The 23,281-nt window shown below is 57.5% G+C and overlaps 2 protein-coding genes across 6 annotated transcripts in view; one reads left to right on the forward strand and one right to left on the reverse strand.

Annotated features, from left to right (window-relative positions):
- DNAJC27 (DnaJ heat shock protein family (Hsp40) member C27) overlaps positions 1-8,388 on the reverse strand; it is a 15,481-nt gene extending 7,093 nt beyond the window's left edge. For 3 of the 4 annotated variants that reach the window (XM_030448642.1, XM_030448640.1, XM_030448644.1), the window contains exons 1-4: positions 8,161-8,369; positions 5,494-5,576; positions 3,841-3,910; positions 496-660 (exon numbers count right to left, since the gene is read on the reverse strand). In XM_030448642.1, coding sequence (XP_030304502.1) covers positions 496-660; positions 3,841-3,910; positions 5,494-5,576; positions 8,161-8,247 — 405 coding nt within the window. In that variant the 5' untranslated portion in view covers positions 8,248-8,369. Of the gene's footprint in view, positions 1-495; positions 661-3,840; positions 3,911-5,493; positions 5,577-8,160 lie in introns of all 4 variants that reach the window. The other variant, XM_030448643.1, reaches the window with a different exon arrangement.
- An 8,288-nt stretch (positions 8,389-16,676) lies between these two features.
- The window catches only part of EFR3B (EFR3 homolog B), a 51,612-nt gene continuing 45,007 nt past the window's right edge, over positions 16,677-23,281 (forward strand). For both annotated transcript variants that reach the window (XM_030447742.1, XM_030447741.1), the window contains exon 1: positions 16,677-16,778. In XM_030447742.1, coding sequence (XP_030303602.1) covers positions 16,772-16,778 — 7 coding nt within the window. In that variant the 5' untranslated portion in view covers positions 16,677-16,771. The remainder of the gene's footprint in view (positions 16,779-23,281) is intronic.

Genomic DNA, 23,281 nt, shown 5'->3' on the forward strand with positions numbered 1-23,281 from the left:
GCCCTTGTCCCAAGTCCCTCCCCAGCTTTCCTGGAGCCCCTTCAGGCACTGGAAGGTGCTCTAAGGTCTCCCCAGTGCAGCCTTCTCTTCTCCAGCCTCAACACCCCCAACTCTCTCAGCCTGGCTCCAGAGCAGAGCTGCTCCAGCCCTCCCAGCAGCTCCAGGGCCTCCTCTGCACTGGCTCCAACAGCTCCATGCCCATCCTCAAGGGATGGAGGCCGTGTGGAAAGAAAGCACAAAAAATGTCTGTGAAAAGGCCTCTGAGATTAGCAAATCCAGAGCCAATGCCACCTATAGTTGGTATCTTCCTGAGTGAAGTGTGGCCACCACATTCTCTAAAACCCCTTCAAATGTGGCTCCTCACACCCAGATCTTTCCCTTCAAAAGCCTTCCCTACAACCTAACAACCTTTCCCTGGAGCTCAACAGCTTGGGAACATCCCAAGTGTTGGAGGTGAGGATGGTGGCACAGCTTGGGTCCCCCCCCAGCACCCACCTTGTTGGCACAGACAACAAAGACAATGTTCTCCATGTTCCCATGGGGGCCCAGCTCCTGCTTCATCTCAGCCAACCAGGCATCCAGGGCATCAAAAGACTCCTTCTGTCCAACATCATAGACCAGGATGACTCCCTGAGTGTCCTTGTAGAACTCGTTCCTCACCTGTGGGGACAGAGGCACCCAGGTGATTCCCTGGCACCTCGTGGTTCTCTGACAGAAATGTCACCTCCACACAAAGGGAAGATGGGAGAAAAAAAGGGAACCAAATGATCCCTCTCACTGTGGAGAAGACACAGTTTCTGTTTCCAGACAGAAAGGGACCTGGGAGTCTGGATTGCCAGGAAGCTGAAGAGGAGCCAGCAGTGTGCCCAGGTGGCTAAGAAGGCCAATGGCATCCTGGGCTGTGTCAGGAACAGCGTGGCCAGCAGGTCCAGGGAAGGGATTCTGCCCCTGTGCTCAGCTCTGGGGAGGCCACAGCTTGAGTCCTGTGTCCATTTCTGGGCCCCTCAGCTCAGGAAGGAGATTGAGGTGCTGGAGCAGGTCCAGAGAAGAGCAAGGAGGCTGTGAAGGGATCCAGCAGAATTGCTGTGAGGAAGGGCTGAGGGAGCTGGGGGTGTTGAGGCTGGAGAACAACTGGAGGAGGCTCAGGGGAGACCTCATCACTCTCTCCAACTCCCTGAAAGGAGGTTGGAGCCAGGGGGGGGTTGGGCTCTTTTCCCAGGCAACTCTCAGCAAGACAAGAGGGCAGGGTCTCAAGTTGTGCCAGGGGAGGTTTAGGTTGGAGATGAGAAAGAATTTCTTTCTGGAGAGGGTGATCAGGCATTGGAATGGGCTGCCCAGGGAAGTAGTGGATTCTCCGTGTCTGGAGATCTTTCCAAAGAGCCTGGATGTGGCACTGAGTGCCATGGGCTGGGAACCACGGGGGGAGTGGATCAAGGGTTGGACTTGATGAGCTCTGAGGTCCCTTCCAACCCAGCCCATTCTGTGATTCTATGCCTGAAAGGGTTTCAAAGCCATGGAGCTGAGGGACAGGGGTGGCCCCAGCAGAGCTGAGGGGATGGTTCTATGATCTTCAAGTTCTTTCCCAACCCAAACAGTTCTACATTTCTAAGTGCCCTAACCCAAGCCTTGGCAGTGCTGGGGGAATGGCTGGATTCAATCTAAAGGGTTTTTTCCAACCCAAACCATTCTGTGCTTCCTCACTTTTGTGTCACTCTTTTGCCCTTTCTCACCTTCTCTTGGTCACGTTGCCATCTGTCATCTTACAAACTGCTCTTCCCTAACATTCCCTATTTTTTTTATTAGTGGCAGAACAATGCTGTGCCAAACATTGACAGACTATTTATAATTAAGTATCAGTATGGATTAGGTTGTTAAAACAACAAGATTAGACTGGATAAATATTTAATGTTCCTCTCTTACCCTCCTGGCCCCACTTCATTACCTTGTTTATACATTGGAAACAAATGGGATCAGCAACAAACTCCATCATTCCCTTCCTGACAGCTCTCCAGAATGGATGAAGTGTTCAAATCAAGGTGTTCAAACCCTAAATGTTTCTCCTGGTATGGGAAAAACTGATTGTTTTGCTGAAATCACTGAGGTTTAAATCATATTTAAAAAGACCCCAGCCCAGAAATCATGGTTGGAGCATAAAAAGGTGGGAGAAGAACTCAAAAAGGAGTAAGGAAGAGGTGCAGAGGTGTAGGGGGGTAATTGCCCAAAGATTCCTTGCTCCAGGTCCCTCTGAGGAGGGACACAAGTTGTTTTTCTGGTTATTTTTTTTTAATAAATAAGATTTGATGCCTCAGACTCAGCCAGAGGAAACCTTGGACTGAACCTGAGGGGAACTGGAGGTAAAAATGTGGGTGTGAAAGCTCTGGGGTGAGAACAGGAGTGTTTGTGATCTGTGTGGCAAATAATGTACAAAGGGAATGGAGAACTTCAGTTGGGAAGGATCCAGAATGATCATCAAGTCCAACTGCAAGTGTTTTACAGCAGTTTTGCCCTGGAGGAAAAATCCTGGGATCTTCAAATCTGAGGAAATTGAACCTGAGGATGGAGCAGATTGATGAGCACAAGGAGGCATTTTGAAACCAGGCTGGGATGAGTGGTGGCTTGTGCCAGCCTGATGTTACAGATGTTACACTCACAATTTATGAGAAAGTGAGAGAAATGGGTTATTTACAGCAAAGTTACTTCTGGTTATTTAGGTTTCAGTTTTAATCAGCTGGTTTTAATTCTATCAGCCAGAGAGACCAAGATGAGGCCACTGGGGCTGTGTCAGCACTGCCTGTTCCTCTCTGTGCATACACACAGGTCCATGTGTACAGAATCATGGAATCCCAGCCTGGGTTGGGTGGGAAGGGACCCTAAAGGTCACCTAATTCCAACCCCCCTGCCATGGTCAGGGACCCCTCCCCCAGCCCAGGGTGCTCCCAGCCCCATCCAACCTGGGCTGAGACACTGCCAGGGATGGGGCAGCCACAGCTTCCTTGGGCAACCTGGGCAACCAGGGGCTCAGCACCCTCACCCCAAGCAATTCCTCCCTCACATCTCATCCCCAGCTCCCCTCTCCCAGCTCCAAACCCTTCCCCCTTCTCCTAGCCCACTCCAGCCCAGCCAGGACATCACCTTATTCCAGGCCACCACTAACCCATGTCCCACACCTGAGAATCACAGAATGCTCATGGCTGGAAAGGACCTTGGAGATCACCAAGTCCAACCCCAAAGAATTTCTCCCTCCCTCCCTCCCTGCCCAAGATCTCCTCTCCATCTCCCCTCTCCCAGCTGCAAACCCTTCCCCCTCACAGGCTCCCATCCCTCCAGGCCCTTGTCCCAAGTCCCTCCCCAGCTTTCCTGGAGCCCCTTCAGGCACTGGAAGGTGCTCTAAGGTCTCCCCGGTGCAGCCTTCTCTTCTCCAGCCTCAACACCCCCAACTCTCTCAGCCTTTGGATCATTGCTGTGGCCTCCTCTGGATCCCCTCCAACAGCTCCACACCTTCCCTGTGCTCAGGGAGCAGACCTGTCCTGCAGAGGTGTTCTGGGTGTGCCTGCAGGGGATCCACACCTTGTTTTGACCTCAGAGCACAGGGCTGGGGCAGCTCCTCCTCTGTCAGGCTCCTGGGTTTGGCAGCCCTGAGCAGAGGGATCACTGCTGACAGAGCAGCAGTGGGAGTTCCAGTCCTGACCTGCAGGAGGTGTCCATGGCAGGAAAGGAAGGGCTGTTTTGCTGCAGAAAGTCCCCAAAGTTCTATTTTCAAAACTCCTCTACCAAGTTTCAGGCAAATAAGAGGAAAGTTGAGAGGTGCCAAATCTACAGGGTGGTGTCCATCTGCCTCACCTCGTAGAAGAAGGGGTGTCCTGCCATGTCAAAGATGTTCACCTTCATCTCTCTGTCTCTGATCTGCACTCTGGAAGAGAAGTGAGAAATGCATGAGACAGCTCCAGCTCAGCACCTGGCTGGGTGAGCAGGGACAGAAAAATCAGGAAGAAGCTGGGGAGGGACTTGGGACAAGGGCCTGGAGGGATGGGACCCTGCGAGGGGGAAGGGTTTGCAGCTGGGAGAGGGGAGATGGAGAGGAGATCTTGGGCAGGGAGGGAGGGAGGGAGAAATGGTTTGGTTGGACTTGGTGATCTCCAAGGTCCTTTCCAGCCATGAGCATTCTGTGATTCTCAGGTGTGGGACATGGGTTAGTGGTGGCCTGGAATAAGGTGATGTCCTGGCTGGGCTGGAGTGGGCTAGGAGAAGGGGGAAGGGTTTGGAGCTGGGAGAGGGGAGATGGGGATGAGATGTGAGGGAGGAATTGCTTGGGGTGAGCCCCTGGTTGCCCAGGTTGCCCAAGGAAGCTGTGGCTGCCCCATCCCTGGCAGTGTCTCAGCCCAGGTTGGATGGGGCTTGGAGCACCCTGGGCTGGGGGAGGGGTCCCTGACCATGGCAGGGGTTGGAATTAGGTGACCTTTAGGGTCCCTTCCCACCCAAACCAGTCTGGGATTCTGGGATTCTATGATTTTCTTGGGATTGGAAAGAATGGAGCCATTCCATGCCTGGAGATGAGGATGAGGGGGAAGGATTCAGCACCATGAGGATTCTTCACCAGGTCTGGGGGGCTTAAGGGCTTTTGGTTCTGTGCTGGGCACCACAGAGCCTGGAGACACCATGGGAGGTGATGCCCAATTTTTGGTGAGGAAAATGGTTTAAATATGTAAAGAGGTGATAAGAAGAAGTGAGAAACTTCTCTCTGCCAGGGGAGGTTTAGGTTGGAGCTGGGGAAGAATTTCTGCCTGGAAAGGGTTGTCAGGGCCTGGCCCAGGCTGCCCAGGGCAGGGCTGGAGTCCCCATCATGCCTGGAGGGGTTTCAGAGCAAGCCCTGGGGATGTGGGGATGAGGGACATGGGGCAGGGGTGGCCCTGGAACTGCTGGGTTAGCTCCTAATCCCAGGCTGGATTTTGGAGCATGTGGTGCTTTCCCTGGCAGGGATGTTTGCCCACCTGGAGATGGGTCTGGACCTGGGAAAGGTCTGGAGAGCAAGGAGAAGGTCTGGAGAGTAAAGAGGAGGGTCTGGAGAATATCAAGAAGGGTGTGGAGAAGTTGTGAGGAGCATCTGAGGGAGCTGTGGGTGCTGATCCTGGAGCAGAGGAGGCTGAGGGGAGACCTTGTGGCTCTCTGCAAGCCCCTGAGAGGAGGTTGGAGCCAGGGGGGGTCGGGCTCTGCTCCCAAGGAAGAAGGGATGGGACAAGAGGAACTTTTGGCACACCTCAAGTTGTGCCAGGGGAGGTTTAGGTTGGAGCTGGGGAAGAATTTCTGCCTGGAAAGGGTTGTCAGGGCCTGGCCCAGGCTGCCCAGGTGTCACTGGATGAGCTTTAGGGTCCCTTCCCACCCAAAGCAGTCTGGAATTCTGCAAAGTGCTGGGGATTAATATCCAGAAAACTGCCTGCACACCCCTCCTGGCACCTCACCCCCCTCCCCTTGCTCCTCAGCACCCCAGGATCTTACTTGGTGACTCCGTAGTCGATCCCGATGGTCGCCAGGTACTTGGGCACAAACCTCTTCTCACAGTAACGTTTGATAATGCAGCTCTGGGGGAGAGGACACGGCAGCCTCAGCAGGGGGGCACCAAACACCACAACATCCACATTCCTCGGGAAATTCACCCCCAGCCCCCTGCCTGCCCGCAGGGACACTGCCTCCACCCTCAGCAAGCTAATTAAAAGGCAATCAGAATCAGCAAGCTTTACCAGGAGTTGTTTTCTTGCAGCAGAGGAAGGAAAATGCAGGAATGCACCCCCTGGGTGTCTGTTAATATTGACTTTCTGGAGCCTGGAACGCCAAGGAATTCTGATTTATTCCTCTGGATAAAACCTCCAGCCCTGAGGAGCTCTGTGTTGAGGGACCTGTGGGCAGTCAGCTCCCCAAAAGCCATCAGGAACATTTTGGCAGCCCAAAGAGCAGGGTCAGGAGCACACCAGGCTCCTCCAGACCTTGTTCTGCCTCTGGCTGGCAGAGGTGCTGCTTGAGGAGAGCAGAGGACTGGGTTTCCATCAAGCCCCCAAGAGATATCCATGAGGAGAAATGTCACCTGCCACCTCTTTGCCCACTCATTCTGTCTTGCAAGATCCTTTTTGGATTTTTCCTGCTGCCAAGTGAGATATTTATCTGTGCCCAGAGTCCTCGTGCTCTCAGCAGCTTCAAGAGGACTAAATTTATTCAGCAAACTTAACAGGGCAGCACTTCTGGACAAAACCTGCTTGGGAGAATGACAGAATCCTGTTGGTTGGAAAAGACCTTTGAGGTCATGGAGTCCAACCCTTCCCCAGCACCCCTGCCCCATGTCCCTCATCCCCACATCCCCAGGGCTTTCTCTGAAACCCCTCCAGGCATGATGGGGACTCCAGCCCTGCCCTGGGCAGCCTGGGCCAGGCCCTGACAACCCTTTCCAGGCAGAAATTCTTCCCCAGCTCCAACCTAAACCTCCCCTGGCACAACTTGAGGTGTGCCAAAAGTTCCTCTTGTCCCATCCCTTCTTCCTTGGGAGCAGAGCCCGAACCCCCCTGGCTCCAACCTCCTCTCAGGGGCTTGCAGAGAGCCACAAGGTCTCCCCTCAGCCTCCTCTGCTCCAGGATCAGCACCCACAGCTCCCTCAGATGCTCCTCACAACTCCTCCAGACCCTTCTCCATCTTCTCCAGACCCTCCTCCTTACTCTCCAGCCCCTTCCCTCTATGTTCTCCAGAATCTCCTTCTTACTCTCCAGACCTTCTCCCTGTTCTCCAGACTCCTCTCCATGTTCTCCAGACCTTTCTCCTTACTCTCCAGCCCCATCTCCATCTTCCCCAGCCCCTCCTCCTTACTCTCCAGACCCTTCTCTGTTGTCCTTCTCTGGATGCACTCCATCCCCTCCATCTCCTTCTGCTCCTTTGCTCCAAGCTGAACCCCCAGCTCCCTCAAGCTTCTCCTGCCCAGACTTGTGCTCCAGACCCTCTTGCAGGGTCCTCTGCTCCAGGCTCAGCACCCACAGCTCCCTCAGATGCTCCTCACAACTTCTCCAGACCCTTCTCCATCTTCTCCAGCCCCTTCCCCAGCTCCATTCCCTTCTCTGGACACTCTCCGGCCCCTCCATCTCCTTCTCATCCTTTGCTCCAGGCTCAGTTCCCCCACAGCTCCCTCAGCTGCTCCTGGGCAGTTTCACCATTTCCTGAAGTTCTCTCCCAGCTGCAGCCTCAGGGCTGTGGCTGCTGCAGCTCTGCCACAGGAGGTACAGGAGGAATAGTGACTGGGACAAGAGGAACTTTTGGCCTCCTCCAGACCCTCTCCATCTTCTCCAGATCCTTCTCCAGATCCTTCTCCATCTTCTCCAGACCCTCCCCTCAGCCTCCTCTGCTCCAGGATCAGCACCCACAGCTCCCTCAGATGCTCCTCACAACTTCTCCAGCCCCTTTCCCAGCTCCATTCCCTTCTCTGGACATCCTCCAGCCCCTCCTTGTCCTTCTGGTTGTGTGAAGCCCAAAGCTGCAGACAGAATTCACGCCCTGGTGAAGATCTGGGTCACTCAGCACATCACACAGGAGGAAGGCTCCTAAACACACCCTGACTGCAACCCAAGTATGGAGCAGGGGGGGGGCGGTTCCCCCAGCAACCCTTGGGGAACACACAATGCCTGGATCCACTCTTTTTCCCCCTCAAGCTGTTCCTCAGCAGCCGGACCGCTCAGGGACATGCGGCAAGGAGAGGGGAACGCTGAGGGGAATGCTCGGAGGCCCCGCGGGCAGCTCCCGAACGGAGGGCGCTGGAGGCAGCTCCCGAGAGGGATTCTCGGGGCAGCCCCTGCCCGTGCCGGGGCAGAGGAGCAGAGAGAGCCCGGGGCTGGGCGGTTCGGAGGATCCCAGGCAGGGAGGAGCGGCTGACAGGAGGCTCCGGCAGCCGCCATCTCACCCAGCGCTCACTCCCTGCTGAGGCGATCGGCCCCGCCCTTCATGTAGCCCCGCCCCCCTCGCCCTGCAGCCAATGAAACGCGGCGCTACCAGAGGAAACCCCGCCCCTCGAGCTGTCAATCCTCCCTCCGCACTATGCAGCCGCCTTTTGATTGGCTGAGGCCGCTGTCCTTCAGCCCGCACTCGGCTCCCCATTGGCTCGCCAAGGCCCGCCCGCCAATGGCAGCGCCTCACCTTGCCCACCTCCGCGTTGCCCATGGAGATGACTTTAATGCGCAGCGATTTCCGCGGTTCCTTCCGCTTCGGCGGATTCGCTTCCATGGCTGCTCCGGGGCCAGCGGGGAGCGGGGGCCGGGGAAAAGGGGGCGGAAAGAGGGAGCGCGGTGGGGCCCGGGGCCGCTTCACCGCCCGGCGGCTCCGCTCTCCGGTGGCTTCAGCCAACCGCCCCCCCCCCCCCTCCTCAGCTCTGAGGGCGAAGTTCTCGCGAGATTTGGCGAGAACACGCGGGGCGGGAAACGCTGTGAGGGGAGCGGGGGAGCCCTGAGGGGAGTGAGGGAGTGCGGGGGTCACCGGGAGGGAGCGGCCACATCCCCCCCTCCCGGTAAGGGAAATAAAGGTTATTTATCGATATCTGTGTCACCATCGCCACCAGGGCACGTCCTGAAGTGCCTCATCCACCCGGGGTTTGCAGACCTCCAGGGCTGGGGACTCCAGCACCTCCCTGGGCAGCTGTTCCAGGACAGAAATCCTTCCTCAGCTCTGCTCTCCCCCTCCCCTGGGGCAACTTCAGGCCATCTCCTCTGCTCCTGGCATTGTTCACTGGAGAGAAGAGCTCAGCACCCACCTCCCTACAACCTCCTTGCAGGGAGCTGCACAGGGCAAGCAGCTCTCAGCCTCCTCCAAACTCAACATTCCCATTGCCCTCAGCCTCTCCTCACACCACTGCTGCTCCAGACCCTTCCCCATGTTCTCCATCCTTTCTTTATGTTCTCCAGACCTTCTCTGTGTTCTCCAGACCCTCCTTGATCTCCAAACCCTTCTCCATGTTCTCCAGAGCTTTCTCCTTACTCTCCAGACCTTCTCCATATTCTCCAGGCTCTTCTCCATCCCTTTCCCCATGTTCTCCAAACCCTTCTCCATGTTCTCCATCCCCTCCTCCTTATTCTCCATCCCCTTCTCCATCTTCTCCAGCCCCTTCCTCTTGTCCCATCCCTTCTTCCTTGGGAGCAGAGCCCGACCCCCCATGGCTCCAACCTCCTCTCAGGGGCTTGCAGAGAGCCACAAGGTCTCCCCTCAGCCTCCTCTGCTCCAGGATCAGCACCCACAGCTCCCTCAGATGCTCCTCACAACTTCTCCACACCCTTCTCCATCTTCTCCAGAACCCCCTCCTTACTCTCCAGCCCCTTCCCTCCGTGTTCTCCAGAATCTCCTTCTTACTCTCCAGACCTTCTCCCTGTTCTCCAGACTCCTCTCCATGTTCTCCAGACCTTTCTCCTTACTCTCCAGCCCCATCTCCATCTTCCCCAGCGCCTCCTCCTTACTCTCCAGACCCTTCTCTGTTGTCCTTCTCTGGATGCACTCCATCCCCTCCATCTCCTTCTGCTCCTTTGCTCCAAGCTGAACCCCCAGCTCCCTCAAGCTTCTCCTGCCCAGACTTGTGCTCCAGACCCTCTTGCAGGGTCCTCTGCTCCAGGATCAGCACCCACAGCTCCCTCAGATGCTCCTCACAACTTCTCCACACCCTTCTTGATATTCTCCATCCCCTCCTCCTTACTCTCCATCCCCTTCTCCATCCTCTCCAGCCCCTTCCCCAGCTCCATTCCCTTCTCTGGACACTCTCCAGCCCCTCAATCTCCTTCTGCTCCTGAGGGGCCCAGAACTGACCCCAGGATTGGGGGTGCAGCCTCAGCAGTGCCCAGCACAGGGGATGATCCCTTCCCTGCTCCTGCTGGCCAGAACATTCCTGATCCAATCCAGGATGCTGGTGGCCACCTGGGCACACTGCTGGGTCACCTCCCTGGTGCTGCCTTTGTTGCCTACAAGAAAGCTGGGGGAGGGCTTTGGACACGGTGGGGTGGGGAGAGGTCAAGGGAAATGGGTTAAAACTGGAAGAGGGGAGAGTGAGGTTGGAGATGAGGGAGAAAATGGTTTGGGGTGAGGGTGCTGAGCCCCTGGTTGCCCAGGTTGCCCAAGGAAGTTGTGGCTGCCCCATCCCTGGCAGTGTCTCAGCCCAGGTTGGATGGGGCTTGGAGCACCCTGGGCTGGGGGAGGGGTCCCTGACCATGGCAGGGGGGGCATTGGATGATTTTGGATGGCCCTTGCAACCCAAACCATTCTGTGAGTCTGTATTCAGCCAGCAGTCAAAGAACACCCCAGAAAGAAGTAGAGAAAAAGAACATACAAAAGAAGTCAAATTTTAAGGAAAAAATAACTATATTTGGGGCAAAAAAAAAAATAAAAAATCACAGGAAAGAGAACAAAGACGACCCGTGGAATAAAAATAGCAGGAAAACAGGAAGAATCAGACACAACCAGGTTGTGATTACAGAAAAACACATCCCAAGGTGTCAACAGCCTTGTTTTCCAGACACCTGGAAGAGAGATGAAAGGGATGGGAAGGAGCAGCTCCCCACAACTTATCTGGGTTACAGCCTTGAGCCCTGGGGAGAAAACCACTGAGTAGCTGCAGTCCCTGTATGAAGACATCATTAGGTTATTAAGGAGCTCTTAGCACACCAAAATACCCACCCTGTGGCTTTAGAGGGACCCCCAGGAGGAGAATCATGGAACCATCCTGCTTGGAAAGGACCTTCAAGAGCACCAAGCCCTGTCCTGTCCCCTGCTCCCTGCTGGGATGAAGGAGGATGCTGCTCACAACCTTTCCAGGGGCTTTGGGAGGCTCTGAGATGGGTTTGGTTTTGGGGTTAGAGCTGCTGGGATGGGTGTGGGATCAGTTCTTGGAGTGGGAAATGGGAAATGGGACCTCCCTGGCAACAGACACCTCACAGAAGAGGTTCTTGAGGGGAGAATCTTGGTGAGATGGGTGACAGCAGAGCTGGTGGTGGCACCCAGGGACACAGCCCCGTAGAGGCTCTGAGTATTGTGGAACCCTAAAACCATTTGAGCTGGGAAAGACTTTAAAGGTCAAGTCCAAAGCTTAACCCAGAGCTGCCAAGTCCAAGCAGAGGGTCCCACCCCTGGGGACCCTCCCTGGCTGTAAGTTGTGTCTTTAATTGCTCCCTGTAGCCCAGAAGATCCTCTTGAGAAGGAGAAACTTTGCTTCATGCCTCAAAGACAAGGTACCAGCAGGGCACACATGTGAGGGGTTGAGGTCCTCTTCCTAAAGGGACCAAAGCCACCTCCTGGTGAGGGGATCCTCACGTGGCTTCAGCATCTCTGGTCTCTCTGGGGACTTCCCCATCAGGATTAGGATGGACATGGGAGAGGGTTTCCCTGCTTGGGATGCCTCAAGCTTAGAGATCCTGGGACAACCCTGCTGTGGATGGGGGACACTGGAGGCTGAGTCCTCCACAACTTCCTCATGGCTGGATTTGGGTCTGTTGCTGGCTGGTTGGGATCTTCTGCCTCATCATCTGCTCTCAGAAGTCTTAGCCAGGGAACAGCACTGCTGGGAGAGGAGAGATGGAGAGGAGATCTTGGGCAGGGAGGGAGGGAGGGAGGGAGGGAGAAATGGTTTGGTTGGACTTGGTGATCTCCAAGGTCCTTTCCAGCCATGAGCATTCTGTGATTCTCAGGTGTGGGACATGGGTTAGTGGTGGCCTGGAATAAGGTGATGTCCTGGCTGGGCTGGAGTGGGCTAGGAGAAGGGGGAAGGGTTTGGAGCTGGGAGAGGGGAGCTGGGGATGAGATGTGAGGGAGGAATTGCTTGGGGTGAGGGTGCTGAGCCCCTGGTTGCCCAGGTTGCCCAAGGAAGCTGTGGCTGCCCCATCCCTGGCAGTGTCTCAGCCCAGGTTGGATGGGGCTTGGAGCACCCTGGGCTGGGGGAGGGGTCCCTGACCATGGCAGGGTTGGAATTAGGTGACCTTTAGGGTCCCTTCCCACCCAAACCAATCTGGGATTCTGGGATTCTATGATTTTCTTGGGATTGGAAAGAATGGAGCCATTCCATGCCTGGAGATGAGGATGAGGGGGAAGGATTCAGCACCATGAGGATTCTTCACCAGGTCTGGGGGGCTTAAGGGCTTCTGGTTCTGTGCTGGGCACCACAGAGCCTGGAGACACCATGGGAGGTGATGCTGCCCTTGGGTTTCCCCCAAGTTTTGGTGAGGAAAATGGTTTAAATATGTAAAGAGGTGATAAGAAGAAGTGAGAAACTTCTCTCTGCCAGGGGAGGTTTAGGTTGGAGCTGGGGAAGAATTTCTGCCTGGAAAGGGTTGTCAGGGCCTGGCCCAGGCTGCCCAGGGCAGGGCTGGAGTCCCCATCATGCCTGGAGGGGTTTCAGAGCAACCCCTGGGGATTTGGGGATGAGGGACATGGGGCAGGGGTGGGGGAAGTGTTGGACTCAGTGTTCTTAAAGGTCTTTCCTAACCACAATTCTTTGATTCCCTGACTCTCTCCCCTGCTGACTCTCCTCTGGGTCAGCCCTGCAGCATTTGGTATCACCACGTGGTGACCGTGATTCAGATGTTCCCATCCTTGGGATAAAAACATCTGAGCCCGGGCTGCTCATTCACCAACACTTCTGAGACTGAATTTGTTGTCCCCTGCCACTCTCCCAACCTTGCACATGTCCCTTTGGCAGCTGGCTCTGCCCTGATCCGTGGCTGGGGAAGGGATGGAGTGCTGAGTGCTGGTGCTGGACACCCCACTGACTGTGGATGCTGCAGCAGCTCCGTGGCCATGGAAACAGCTGCAGGAGAGCAGGAAGGAGGGAGCAGCCGGGCCAGGGATGGCCATGCCTGACAAAGGAGGTGTCTGGGGACAGCAGCATCTCACCACCTTCCTGCCACAACCATCCTCCAGCTCCTGATCCATCCCAGAGGGGGATCCTGGGCAGGTTGGGCCACTTTGGGGTCTCAGGTGGCCACCACACTGAGCTCAGGGTCCTGGAGCAGGTCCAGAGAAGAGCAAGGAGGCTGTGAAGGGATCCAGCAGAATTGCTGTGAGGAAGGGCTGAGGGAGCTGGGGGTGTTGAGGCTGGAGAAGAGGAGGCTCAGGGGAGACCTCATCACTCTCTCCAACTCCCTGAAAGGAGGTTGGAGCAAGGGGGGGGTTGGGCTCTTTTCCCAGGCAACTCTCAGCAAGACAAGAGGGCAGGGTCTCAAGTTGTGCCAGGGGAGGTTTAGGTTGGAGATGAGAAAGAATTTCTTTCTGGAGAGGGTGATCAGGCATTGGAATGGGCTGCCCAGGGAAGTAGTGGATTCTCCGTGTCTGGAGATCTTTCCAAAGAGCCTGGATGTGGCACTGAGTGCCATGGGCTGGGAACCACGGGGGGAGTGGATCAAGGGTTGGACTTGATGAGCTCTGAGCTCCCTTCCAACCCAGCCCATTCTATGATTCTATTTCTGAGCCCAGGGCAGGCACATGGACATGTGTCCCCAGGGCATCCCAGTCCCCAAGTGGTTTGGTGTCCTTTAGATGCTGGGGAGGTGCAGGGCTGTGCCTGGATCCCTCTGGATCAAGCTGGAGAGTGTCATGGTCCCCATGGGGAGGTGACAGGGAGGGCCACCAAAGTTTCACTCCTTTCCACTCCTGTCTTGCACCATAAATCAGGAAACATGTCATGGAGGTGGCCTGGTCCCCCACCCCAACCTCCACAGGTCCATCCCAGATCCATCCAGCCATCCTTTGAGGGCAGAGATCATGCCAGGCTATTCCACTGGGGACAGCTTTTGGGGTTCCAACCACCCCTACCTCCTTGGGGTGTGGGTTTGGGGTGCATGTGTGTCTCAGGGTTTAGTGGTGGTGGTGGAAATGAACCCACTGTGCCCCAAGTTTTCCCTCAAGTTTCCTTGGCCACCCCAGGTGCCATTCCAGTGACCTCCATGTCTCAGATCCCAAAGGGATGAGGCCTCCTGGGCTGGAGGGCTTTCCATGGCTTCTTCAGGCTCTTCCCTCATCAGCAGCTTTTACTCTGAAGCTTTTCATTCACAATTAAAAAGAATTTTAGGGGTGTTTCTTGGGCTGGGACTGATCAGGGACACTCTGGAGCCTCATCCCATGGCTTGTGACCACTCTGATGTCCTCCTGGAAGCCCTCCTCTCCCCTGGGAACGTGGCTGTCACTCGGCTGCTCCACTACCCGGGGATTTGAAGCATAAATGAACTCTCAAAATGTTTTAATTAAAACAGAATTTCCCTGCGAGGAGGATGGTGAGGCCTCACGAGATGATCCAACTCAGGGCCTTTGCTGTGTGGGTAGAGAAGCAGCAAAAAGACTCCAGGAGGGGGAGATCTGTGGTGTCCTGGTGCCACCACCTCCTTGCTCCTCCTCAGCCAAGGTCACCTGGAGCTTTGTCCTTGTCCCCAGCCAAGGCCCAGGGCAGCACCTTGGCTTGGCTCTTCAACGTGCTGGAGGTTGAAGAGCAGGGAGGGGACAATTTTATCCATGTGCTGGGGGTCCCAGATGTTGGCCTGCAGCTCATCATTCACTGTCTTCCTCACCACTCCTTGCAGACCCTTGATCCCAGACATCCGGATCCTGGGGTACAGGTGACACCAAAAGGTTATTTATCTGCAGAGCAAACCCTGAGGGGCATTTAGGGAACCCCAGACTGGTTTGGGTGGGAAGGACCTCAAAGCTCACCCAGTGCCACCCCTGCCATGGGCAGGGACACCAGGAGGGGGAGATCTGTGGTGTCCTGGTGCCACCACCTCCTTGCTCCTCCTCAGCCAAGGTCACTTGGAGCTTTGTCCTTGTCCCCAGCCAAGGCCCAGGGCAGCACCTTGGCTTGGCTGGGTCACTGGTGTTGGGGACAGGGTCTGGCTTGGGGTGGTCCCACCATGTGTGGGAGCTGCTGTGGGCTGCAGGGTGGCCACGGGAGGTGTGTGGGAGCCCAGGGCACCAGGGGCTGTGGCTCCACGGCCCATCCATCACCCTGGCCACGTGGGAAAAGAGCTGGAATGGCCAAAGTCCAGTGGAAAGGACTGGAGCTGCTTGCACTGCCTTTACCATGGATCAGCCTCACACTTGAGGGCTTCCAGTGGGCACCTACAGAAGCCAAGGAGGAAAATTCCCTCCCCCTGCTGATATCCAGCCTGGCCTCCAGGGCAGGGTTGGGTTTCTTTCCCTGGAGCCCTCAAACCTGTGGTGAAAACCTGGGCACTGAGACAGGATAAAACCAGAGAGCATCCCTCACTCTGGTAGCACCAGCAGGTCCAGCAGGGTTAAGCACAGTCACAGAATCCCAGAGTGGTTTGGGTGGGAAGGGACCTTAAAGATCATGGAGATCCAACCCAAATCATGGTCAGGGACCCCTCCCCCAGCCCAGGGTGCTCCAAGCCCCATCCAACCTGGGCTGAGACACTGCCAGGGATGGGGCAGCCACAGCTTCCTTGGGCAACCTGGGCAACCAGGGGCTCAGCACCCTCACCCCAAGCAATTCCTCCCTCACATCTCATCCCCAGCTCCCCTCTCCCAGCTCCAAACCCTTCCCCCTTCTCCTAGCCCACTCCAGCCCAGCCAGGACATCACCTTATTCCAGGCCACCACTAACCCATGTCCCACACCTGAGAATCACAGAATGCTCATGGCTGGAAAGGACCTTGGAGATCACCAAGTCCAACCAAACCATTTCTCCCTCCCTCCCTCCCTGCCCAAGATCTCCTCTCCATCTCCCCTCTCCCAGCTGCAAACCCTTCCCCCTCGCAGGCTCCCATCCCTCCAGGCCCTTGTCCCAAGTCCCTCCCCAGCTTTCCTGGAGCCCCTTCAGGCACTGGAAGGTGCTCTAAGGTCTCCCCGGTGCAGCCTTCTCTTCTCCAGCCTCAACACCCCCAACTCTCTCAGCCTGGCTCCAGAGCAGAGCTGCTCCAGCCCTCCCAGCAGCTCCAGGGCCTCCTCTGCACTGGCTCCCAACAGCTCCGGGTCCTTCTGCTGATGGGGACCCCAGAGATGGACACGTGTGGGGTTGGGTGACCAACACGGGGATGGCTGGGGTGATGCTGAGCTTCTCCTGCCCCCACACCCCCAAGTCCTTCTCCTCAGGGCTGCTCTCCAGCCATTCCCCACCCAACCTGGAGCTGTGCTGGGGATTTTCCCCATCCAGGCAGCCCAGGGACGTTGTGGAATTCCCTGGAGACATTCCAGACCCACCTGGGTGTGTTCTGTGTGACCCACACCGGGTGGTTCTGCTCTGGCAGGGGGTTTGGACTCCCTCACCCTGTGATTCCATCCCTTTTGCTCAGCTCCAGGGGTTTTTCTCAGTCCCACCTCCCCAGGTCCCTCTGGATTGGACCCCTCGGTGTCATAAGAACCCCCATCCCCTGCAGCCCGGGGGGTGCTCACGGCTTGGGGGGAGGTTCGGGTTGGGTGATCCAAATGGACCCCGGTTGCTTGCAGACCCCACATGTGGGGGGCAGAGCCGCTGTGCCCCTGTGGTGTGGGTGCTGCAGGGGGTTCGGTACTGTGGGCTGGGGTTCGGGTGAGGTTCGGTAGCCGCAGGGTCCCCACAAAATTCCCCCCCCCCGGCCCGGGGCTGCGGGCGGAGCCGTTTCTGCGGGGCCGCCCCTCGGTACCGCCCCTCCCGGTACCGCCCCCCCCCCGGTACCACCCCCCGGTACCTCCCCCCCCCCCCGGTGCCGCCCCCGGCCGGCGCCGCTCGGTGGGGCAGAGCCGGGCCGGATAACGCCGTCTGGAACCGGGCCGGACCGGGCCACCGGTAGCGGCCATGTACGGTGAGTGTCCGCATGGGGGGGAGTGGGGGATCCGGTATTGGGGTCCCTTTGGGTCCCCACGGGTCTCCCCGGTTCGTCCCCGCCCCGGGGCAGGGCTGAGCATCCCCCGGGCCCGGGGGGGTCACCCCTTCCAGAGGTGGGGATGGGCACCCCACGGGTTTTGGGGGGGCGACCCCGCTTTGGGGTGGGGGGGACCGCGGGGCTGTAGGGCTGTGCGCCCCCAGTTATGGGGGGCGACTCCTCTTTGGGGTGGGGGGACATGGGTCCTCTGTAGGGCTGTGCACCCCCCATTTCTTGGGGGGCGGCCCCTCTTTGGGGTGCGGGCACTTTGGTGCTAAGGGGATGTGCACCCCCCGGTGTTGGGGGGCGATCCGTTTTTGGGGTGGGGGCACCTTGGTGCTATAGGGCTGTGCACCCCCCATTTCTTTGGGAGTGACCCCCCCTTTGGGTGGGTGCACCCTGGTGCTATGGGGCTGTGAACCCCTCGGTTTTGGGGGGCGACCCCTTTTTGGGGTGGGGGCACCTTGGCGTTATGGGGCTGTGAACCCCCTGCTTATGGGGGGGTCACCCCTCTTTGGGGTGGGGGGACATGGGTCCTATATGGAGCTGTGCACCCCCCAGTTATGGGGGGCGACCCCTCTTTGGGGTGGGGGGACTTTGGTCTTTTGAAGGCTTGTGCACCCCCTAATTTCCAGTGGGTGAACCCCCCCCCTTTGGGTTTGGGGGGGATCATTGTTGTTTGTGTGTCTGAGCACCCCCGAAGTTACAGGGGGGGTCACCCCCTTTTTGGATTTGGGGGAGGGGTCCTTGGTCCTGTGTACCCCGCTGCTTCCTGGGGTCACCCCTGCTTTGGGTTTGGGGGGGTCCTTGGTGCTGTATCAAGCTGTGCACCCCCCTGCTTCCTGGGGGGTCCCTCTTTGGGTTTGGGGGGGTCCTTGGCCCTTTATGGGTCTGTGAATCCCCCTGGTTTTTGGGGGGGTGTCCCCTCTCTGGGGCTGAGACTGCAAATGTCCCCTCTGTCCTTGGGACATTGCCTCCTCCTGGGGGGTGGAGTGTGGGGGGGGATAGACTGTTAATTACCCCCCCAAAACGTGTTCCTGGGGTCACCTGAACACCCCCCCCCCTCATTTGGGGGTTCACCAGCCCTGTGGGGGGGGGAGAGATGTGCTGTGTTGGGCTCTTCAGCCCCTCTTGGTTACTTGTGGGGGGGTGCTGAGTATCACCCCCTATCCCCCCCCCCCCCCAAAATCCAGGGGGGGAGAGGGGAGGGCATCTTTCCCCTAAACACCCCCCCCCTGCAATTTGGGGGGGGGGGGGAGACCCCAATCCCATCAAACCTCGATTTGTTTTGGGGTGGTTGCCTCCCCCTAACCCCCCCCCCATGCAGGAGGAGGGGCACTTGGGGACCGATGTCCCCATCTGGGGTGATGATGTTCCCTGAGTAATGGGGAACATCTGGCACAGCAGCTGGCAGCCCCCCCCCCTCACTGCCCCCCCTCTATGTCGTGTCCCCCCCCTTGTCCCCCCCCCTCGGGTGACACTAAGCCGCTGGCAGCTTTTGGGAAGGGCTGGGGGGTGGCTCTTAAATCCTCACTGCCACCCGACCCAGCACCACCCAGGAGGGAGCCCCTGCCCTCTCCCCTTCTTTTTGGGGGGGTCCCCAACCCCTTTTGGGGTCGGCTTTGGTGCTGTAGGGTTGAACACCCCCCCCAAACCCCCCAACTTCTCTCTCTGCGAGGTGCTGCAGTGCCAGGGGTGAGTGGGTGCATGGTGGGATGGGGAGGGGTGGGGAAGGGTGCTAGGACCCCCCCCCAAAGTGATGGGTGCTTGTTTAGGGGGGGTTAAGGGGGGAATGTGGGGTGTGGGGGGGTCTGAGGTGTGTTAGGATGCAGCACCCGCATCCTGCGGGGTGAGATGGGGGGAGATGGGGGGAGAAGGGTGCCAGCCCCCCCCCTGCAAGGTGGTGGGTGCTTGTTTGGGGGGTCTGTGGGGTGCTGAAGGTGTGGGGAGGGGTCCTGGGATGTGTTGGGATGCAGCAGGAGGTGGGTGAAGGGTGCCAGACCCCCCCCCCCCCTCATACACCAGGTGATGGGTGCTTGTTTTGGGGGCTCAATGGGGTGCACACACGGGGGGGGAGTGGTCCTGAGATGCGTTGGGATGTAGCAGGAGATGGGTGAAAGGTGCCAAACCCCCCCCCAAAGTGATGGGTGCTTATTTTGGGGGGTCTGTGGGGTACTGAAGGTGTGGGAGGGGTCCTGAGATGTGTTGGGATGCAGCGGGAGGTGGGTGCCAACCCCCCCCCCCCCCCAAATGTGATGGGTGTTTGTTTTGGGGTGCCCACACGGGGGGGGGGTGGTCTTGAGATACATTGGGTGATGGGTGCCAGAATCCCCCCCCAGCGCCCCTAAAGTCCTGGCTTCTTCCTTTGGGGGTCTGTGGGGTGCATAAGGTGTTTGTGGGGGGCCTGAGATGCATTAGGATGCAGGACATGGGTGAGCAGGGTGCCCCCCCCCCCCCAAATGTGATGGGTGCTTGTTCTGGGGCTCAGTGGGTGCCCACATGGGGGTGGTGGTCTTGAGATACATTGGGGTGCAACAGGAGATGGGTGATGGGTGCCAGAATCCCCTCCTACCCCCCTAAAGTCCTGGGTTCTTCTTTGAGGGGGTCTGTGGGGTGCATGAGGTGTTTGTGGGGGTCCTGAGATGCATTAGGATGCAGGAGGAGGTGGGTGAGCAGGGTGCCAGTTCCCCCTTGCCCCCCCCAGATGTTATGGGTGCTTGTTTTGGGGCTCAGTGGGGTGCCCACACGGGGTGGTGGTTTTGAGGTGCATTAGAAAGGAGCAGAAGATGGGTGAAGGGTGCCAGACCCCCCCCAAAGTGATGGGTGCTGTTTTTTTGGGGTCTCTGGGGTGCACCCTGGGGATGCACTGGAATGCAGAGGGAAAGGGGGGGGAAGGACTGGTGCTGGTGGGCTTGGGGAGCAGGTTTGTCCCCATCCAGGAGAAGGGAAACTGAGGCAGGACCTCCAGGTCCTGTTCCTCTCCCCCTCCATGGCCTCCCTTGAGTCACCCAGGTCTCCCAGCTGGTATTTTTCCATCCTCAATCCAAGGGGGATGCTCCCTGCCCTCGGTGCTGGGGTGGCAGCTTCTGGGTGCCTTGGGGACAGGGGACCCTCTGTGTGTCCTTGTCCCCCTCCCAACCCATCACCAGGGTCCCCAGCAGCTGTGGGGGGGCAGGGATGCTCTCCTGGTTGTCCCCGGGCTCCTCTTGGTGCCCCTTGTGCATCCTGGCTCAGGGGTTTTGCATCCACACCGAGGCTTTGGGCTGATAGATTTTGAGGGTATTTCTTTATTTGTGGGTTTTTTTGGGGGGTTTTGGGAGGGGATGGGGGGGGGGGGGTTGCAGGGTGCTTGCTGTTGTCATCCCACCAATTTGCAGCAGCCTGGAGCACCTCATAATCCTCTGCAACTGCAGGAGCTGCAGAAGACCCCCCCCCCAAACCCCTTCTATGAACCTGGGGGACACACCTGAGCCTGCAGGTCCCCAAAAGAACCCCCCCAGCCCCCTCCCTGGGGTGGGTTGAACCATCAACCCTCAGGGATGTGCCAGGGTGTGATTGTCCCTTAGGATCCTGCTGTGGTGGCCACATGGGGCCACAAGGAGCCACCACTCCCCCTACCCACCCTGCTCCTGGGTTTTTTTTTTGGGGGGGGGGATCTCCCAGAACCTGAAATCCCTTTTGTTCTTTGGGGGGAGGAGGGGAAAAGCATCCCCTGGGGACCTGAATGTGACTTAGAGGACAAAAGCCAGGCTGCTGTCCCTTCCCTCGGTAGCACTGCAGCAGCTCCTGGTCCTGGAGAGCATCCAGGAGCTGGGAAAGCTCGGTGGGACACTTGGGATGGCAGGGGCATTAGGAAGGTGTGGGATTAGTGGTGTCTTTTTAATCACTCTTAACTCCCTCTTGGCCTGGGGACAGGATCCCAGGGCTGGGTTTGTTCTCTCTGGACACCAGAGGGTGGTGCAGAACCTTTGCTCTGCTCTGGGGCAGACCCAGTGCCTCCTCATGAGGGGGTCAGAAGGGTGGCACGGGGGGCAGGGAGCTGTTCTGAGACCCCTTTAATCCCTGGCACTGGGACACCCACAAACTGAGCAGGGATCTGCACCCCCTCTTCACTCCAGGTTTGATTTCCCTCCCTGGTGAGGAGCTGAGAGCTGAGTTCTGCCCCTGGTTCTGCTCTCCCGGGGTGCAACCCCCAGATTTATGAGCTGAACCTTCAGGCTTCTGTCCCTCTCTCCAGTGGGAGATCATTGTCCTGAGCCCAGTGTGGGGCTGGCAAGTAGCCCAGATGGGCTGGCAAGTAGCCCAACCATGCTGGCACCCACCCATGTCCTGGGCTGCACCCCCAGAGTGTGAGCAGCAGGGCCAGGATTGTCCCCTCTGCTCTGCTCTGGGGAGACCCCCCTGGGGTAAAGCTGTGTCCATCTCTGGGGTCCCCATCAGCAGAAGGACCCGGAGCTGTTGGAGCCAGTGCAGAGGAGGCCCTGGAGCTGCTGGGAGGGCTGGAGCAGCTCTGCTCTGGAGCCAGGCTGAGAGAGTTGGGGGTGTTGAGGCTGGAGAAGAGAAGGCTGCACCGGGGAGACCTTAGAGCACCTTCCAGTGCCTGAAGGGGCTCCAGGAAAGCTGGGGAGGGACTTGGGACAAGGGCCTGGAGGGATGGGAGCCTGCGAGGGGGAAGGGTTTGGAGCTGGGAGAGGGGAGATGGAGAGGAGATCTTGGGCAGGGAGGGAGGGAGGGAGAAATGGTTTGGTTGGACTTGGTGATCTCCAAGGTCCTTTCCAGCCATGAGCATTCTGTGATTCTCAGGTGTGGGACATGGGTTAGTGGTGGCCTGGAATAAGGTGATGTCCTGGCTGGGCTGGAGTGGGCTAGGAGAAGGGGGAAGGGTTTGGAGCTGAGAGAGGGGAGCTGGGGATGAGATGTGAGGGAGGAATTGCTTGGGGTGAGGGTGCTGAGCCCCTGGTTGCCCAGGTTGCCCAAGGAAGCTGTGGCTGCCCCATCCCTGGCAGTGTCTCAGCCCAGGTTGGATGGGGCTTGGAGCACCCTGGGCTGGGGGAGGGGTCCCTGACCATGGCAGGGGGGACACAAAGGACCAGGGGTAAGATTCACATTTCCATGGGGGGTTCTCCCTCCCCGTATTTTTGGGAAGCAGTGTGTGCCAGCTCCTTAACAACAAACTTTGGGCACCATGTCCCAACCCTCTGACTCCCCATGGTTTGTGTCCTTCACGCTCCCTCCCTTTGCTCTCCCCGAGCTGTTTCCTCCTCCCACACCAGCAAAGCTGGAAATAGAGAAGTTTCCTCTTTTTTTTTTTCCCTTTTCTTTCAGCAGCAGCTGGCAGAGGGGAAACGTGGGGTTTATTTTTGGCTGCCCAGGGAAGAGGCGTTGCCAGCAGTGGGTGCCACCAAGGTCCCCAGGAGCCACCCAGGGCTGCCACCAAGCCAGGGCCAGCAGCAGTGGGTGGGTTCTGCTCTAAATCACTACTGCTCAGTGGGACATGGTGGCTCAGCAGAGGGATATAAAATACAATTAATCTATTTTGTGTTTTTTTATTATTTTCCCTCTCTCTTTTATGCTTTTAAACTAAATTATCTGCGAGTTAATTAAGTGCTCCTAGAGGAAAAGGGGCTGTTTGTGGTGCTGGCAGCACTGGGAGCTTTCCCAAGCCACCTGATCACAGATCTGCAGGTTTCTATTAAACCCTGATGGTTGTCACCATCTCCAGGGCTTTTTTTCCCTAGTGTTTTTCCATGCCCAGGTAGGATTTGACCCCTGTAGTGAAGGTGCTGTGCTTGGAGAGGACTGTGCCAAGGCAGGAGCTGCTGTTGCTCACCTCCAACCTCATCAAGCCCTCTAATGGCTTGTGAAATGAGTAATTGCACCAAAAAATGCACTTTTGGAGATGCTCCAGGCTGAGCCCTCTGGCTCCATCTGGGATGGCTTTGCTGTGGGTAACTGGACTTGTCCCCACTCCCCAGGGACTGTGAACGACCCCAAATAAAGCTGGAGAGAAAACCTGGCTGATCCCCCCCATGCCCCTTCCCTCTGGGAATCAGGGTGTTGGGTCAAGGTTTTCTGCCCCAAAGTGAAACCTGGCTCTGAGCCACGCTGCATAACTTGGGGAAAAAGGAAACCACAGCCCTGTGTGTGCTCAGCACCTCACAGAGGTCCTTTTGGGGTTGTTTTTTCTTGTTGAAAGTGCAAAACAGGGCGAGGGGTTTTTGCTTGGGTTCTCTTTTTTTTTTTTTTTTTTTTTTTTTTTTTTGGCTAAAACCCTTCTAAACTTGCAAACCTTCCTGTGCCCTTGGCTCTTCTGTCAGGGGTTAAATCCCCATCCCTGGGGGGGTTTCAGAGCCCTGGAGATTTGGGGATGAGGGACATGGGGCAGGGGTGGCCCTGGCACTGCTGGGGGGAGGGTTGGACTTGGTGATCTTCAAGGTCTTTTT

The sequence above is a fragment of the Calypte anna genome, chromosome 3 (genome assembly GCF_003957555.1).
Source record: "Calypte anna isolate BGI_N300 chromosome 3, bCalAnn1_v1.p, whole genome shotgun sequence".
NCBI classification, from domain to species: Eukaryota; Metazoa; Chordata; class Aves; order Apodiformes; family Trochilidae; genus Calypte; species Calypte anna.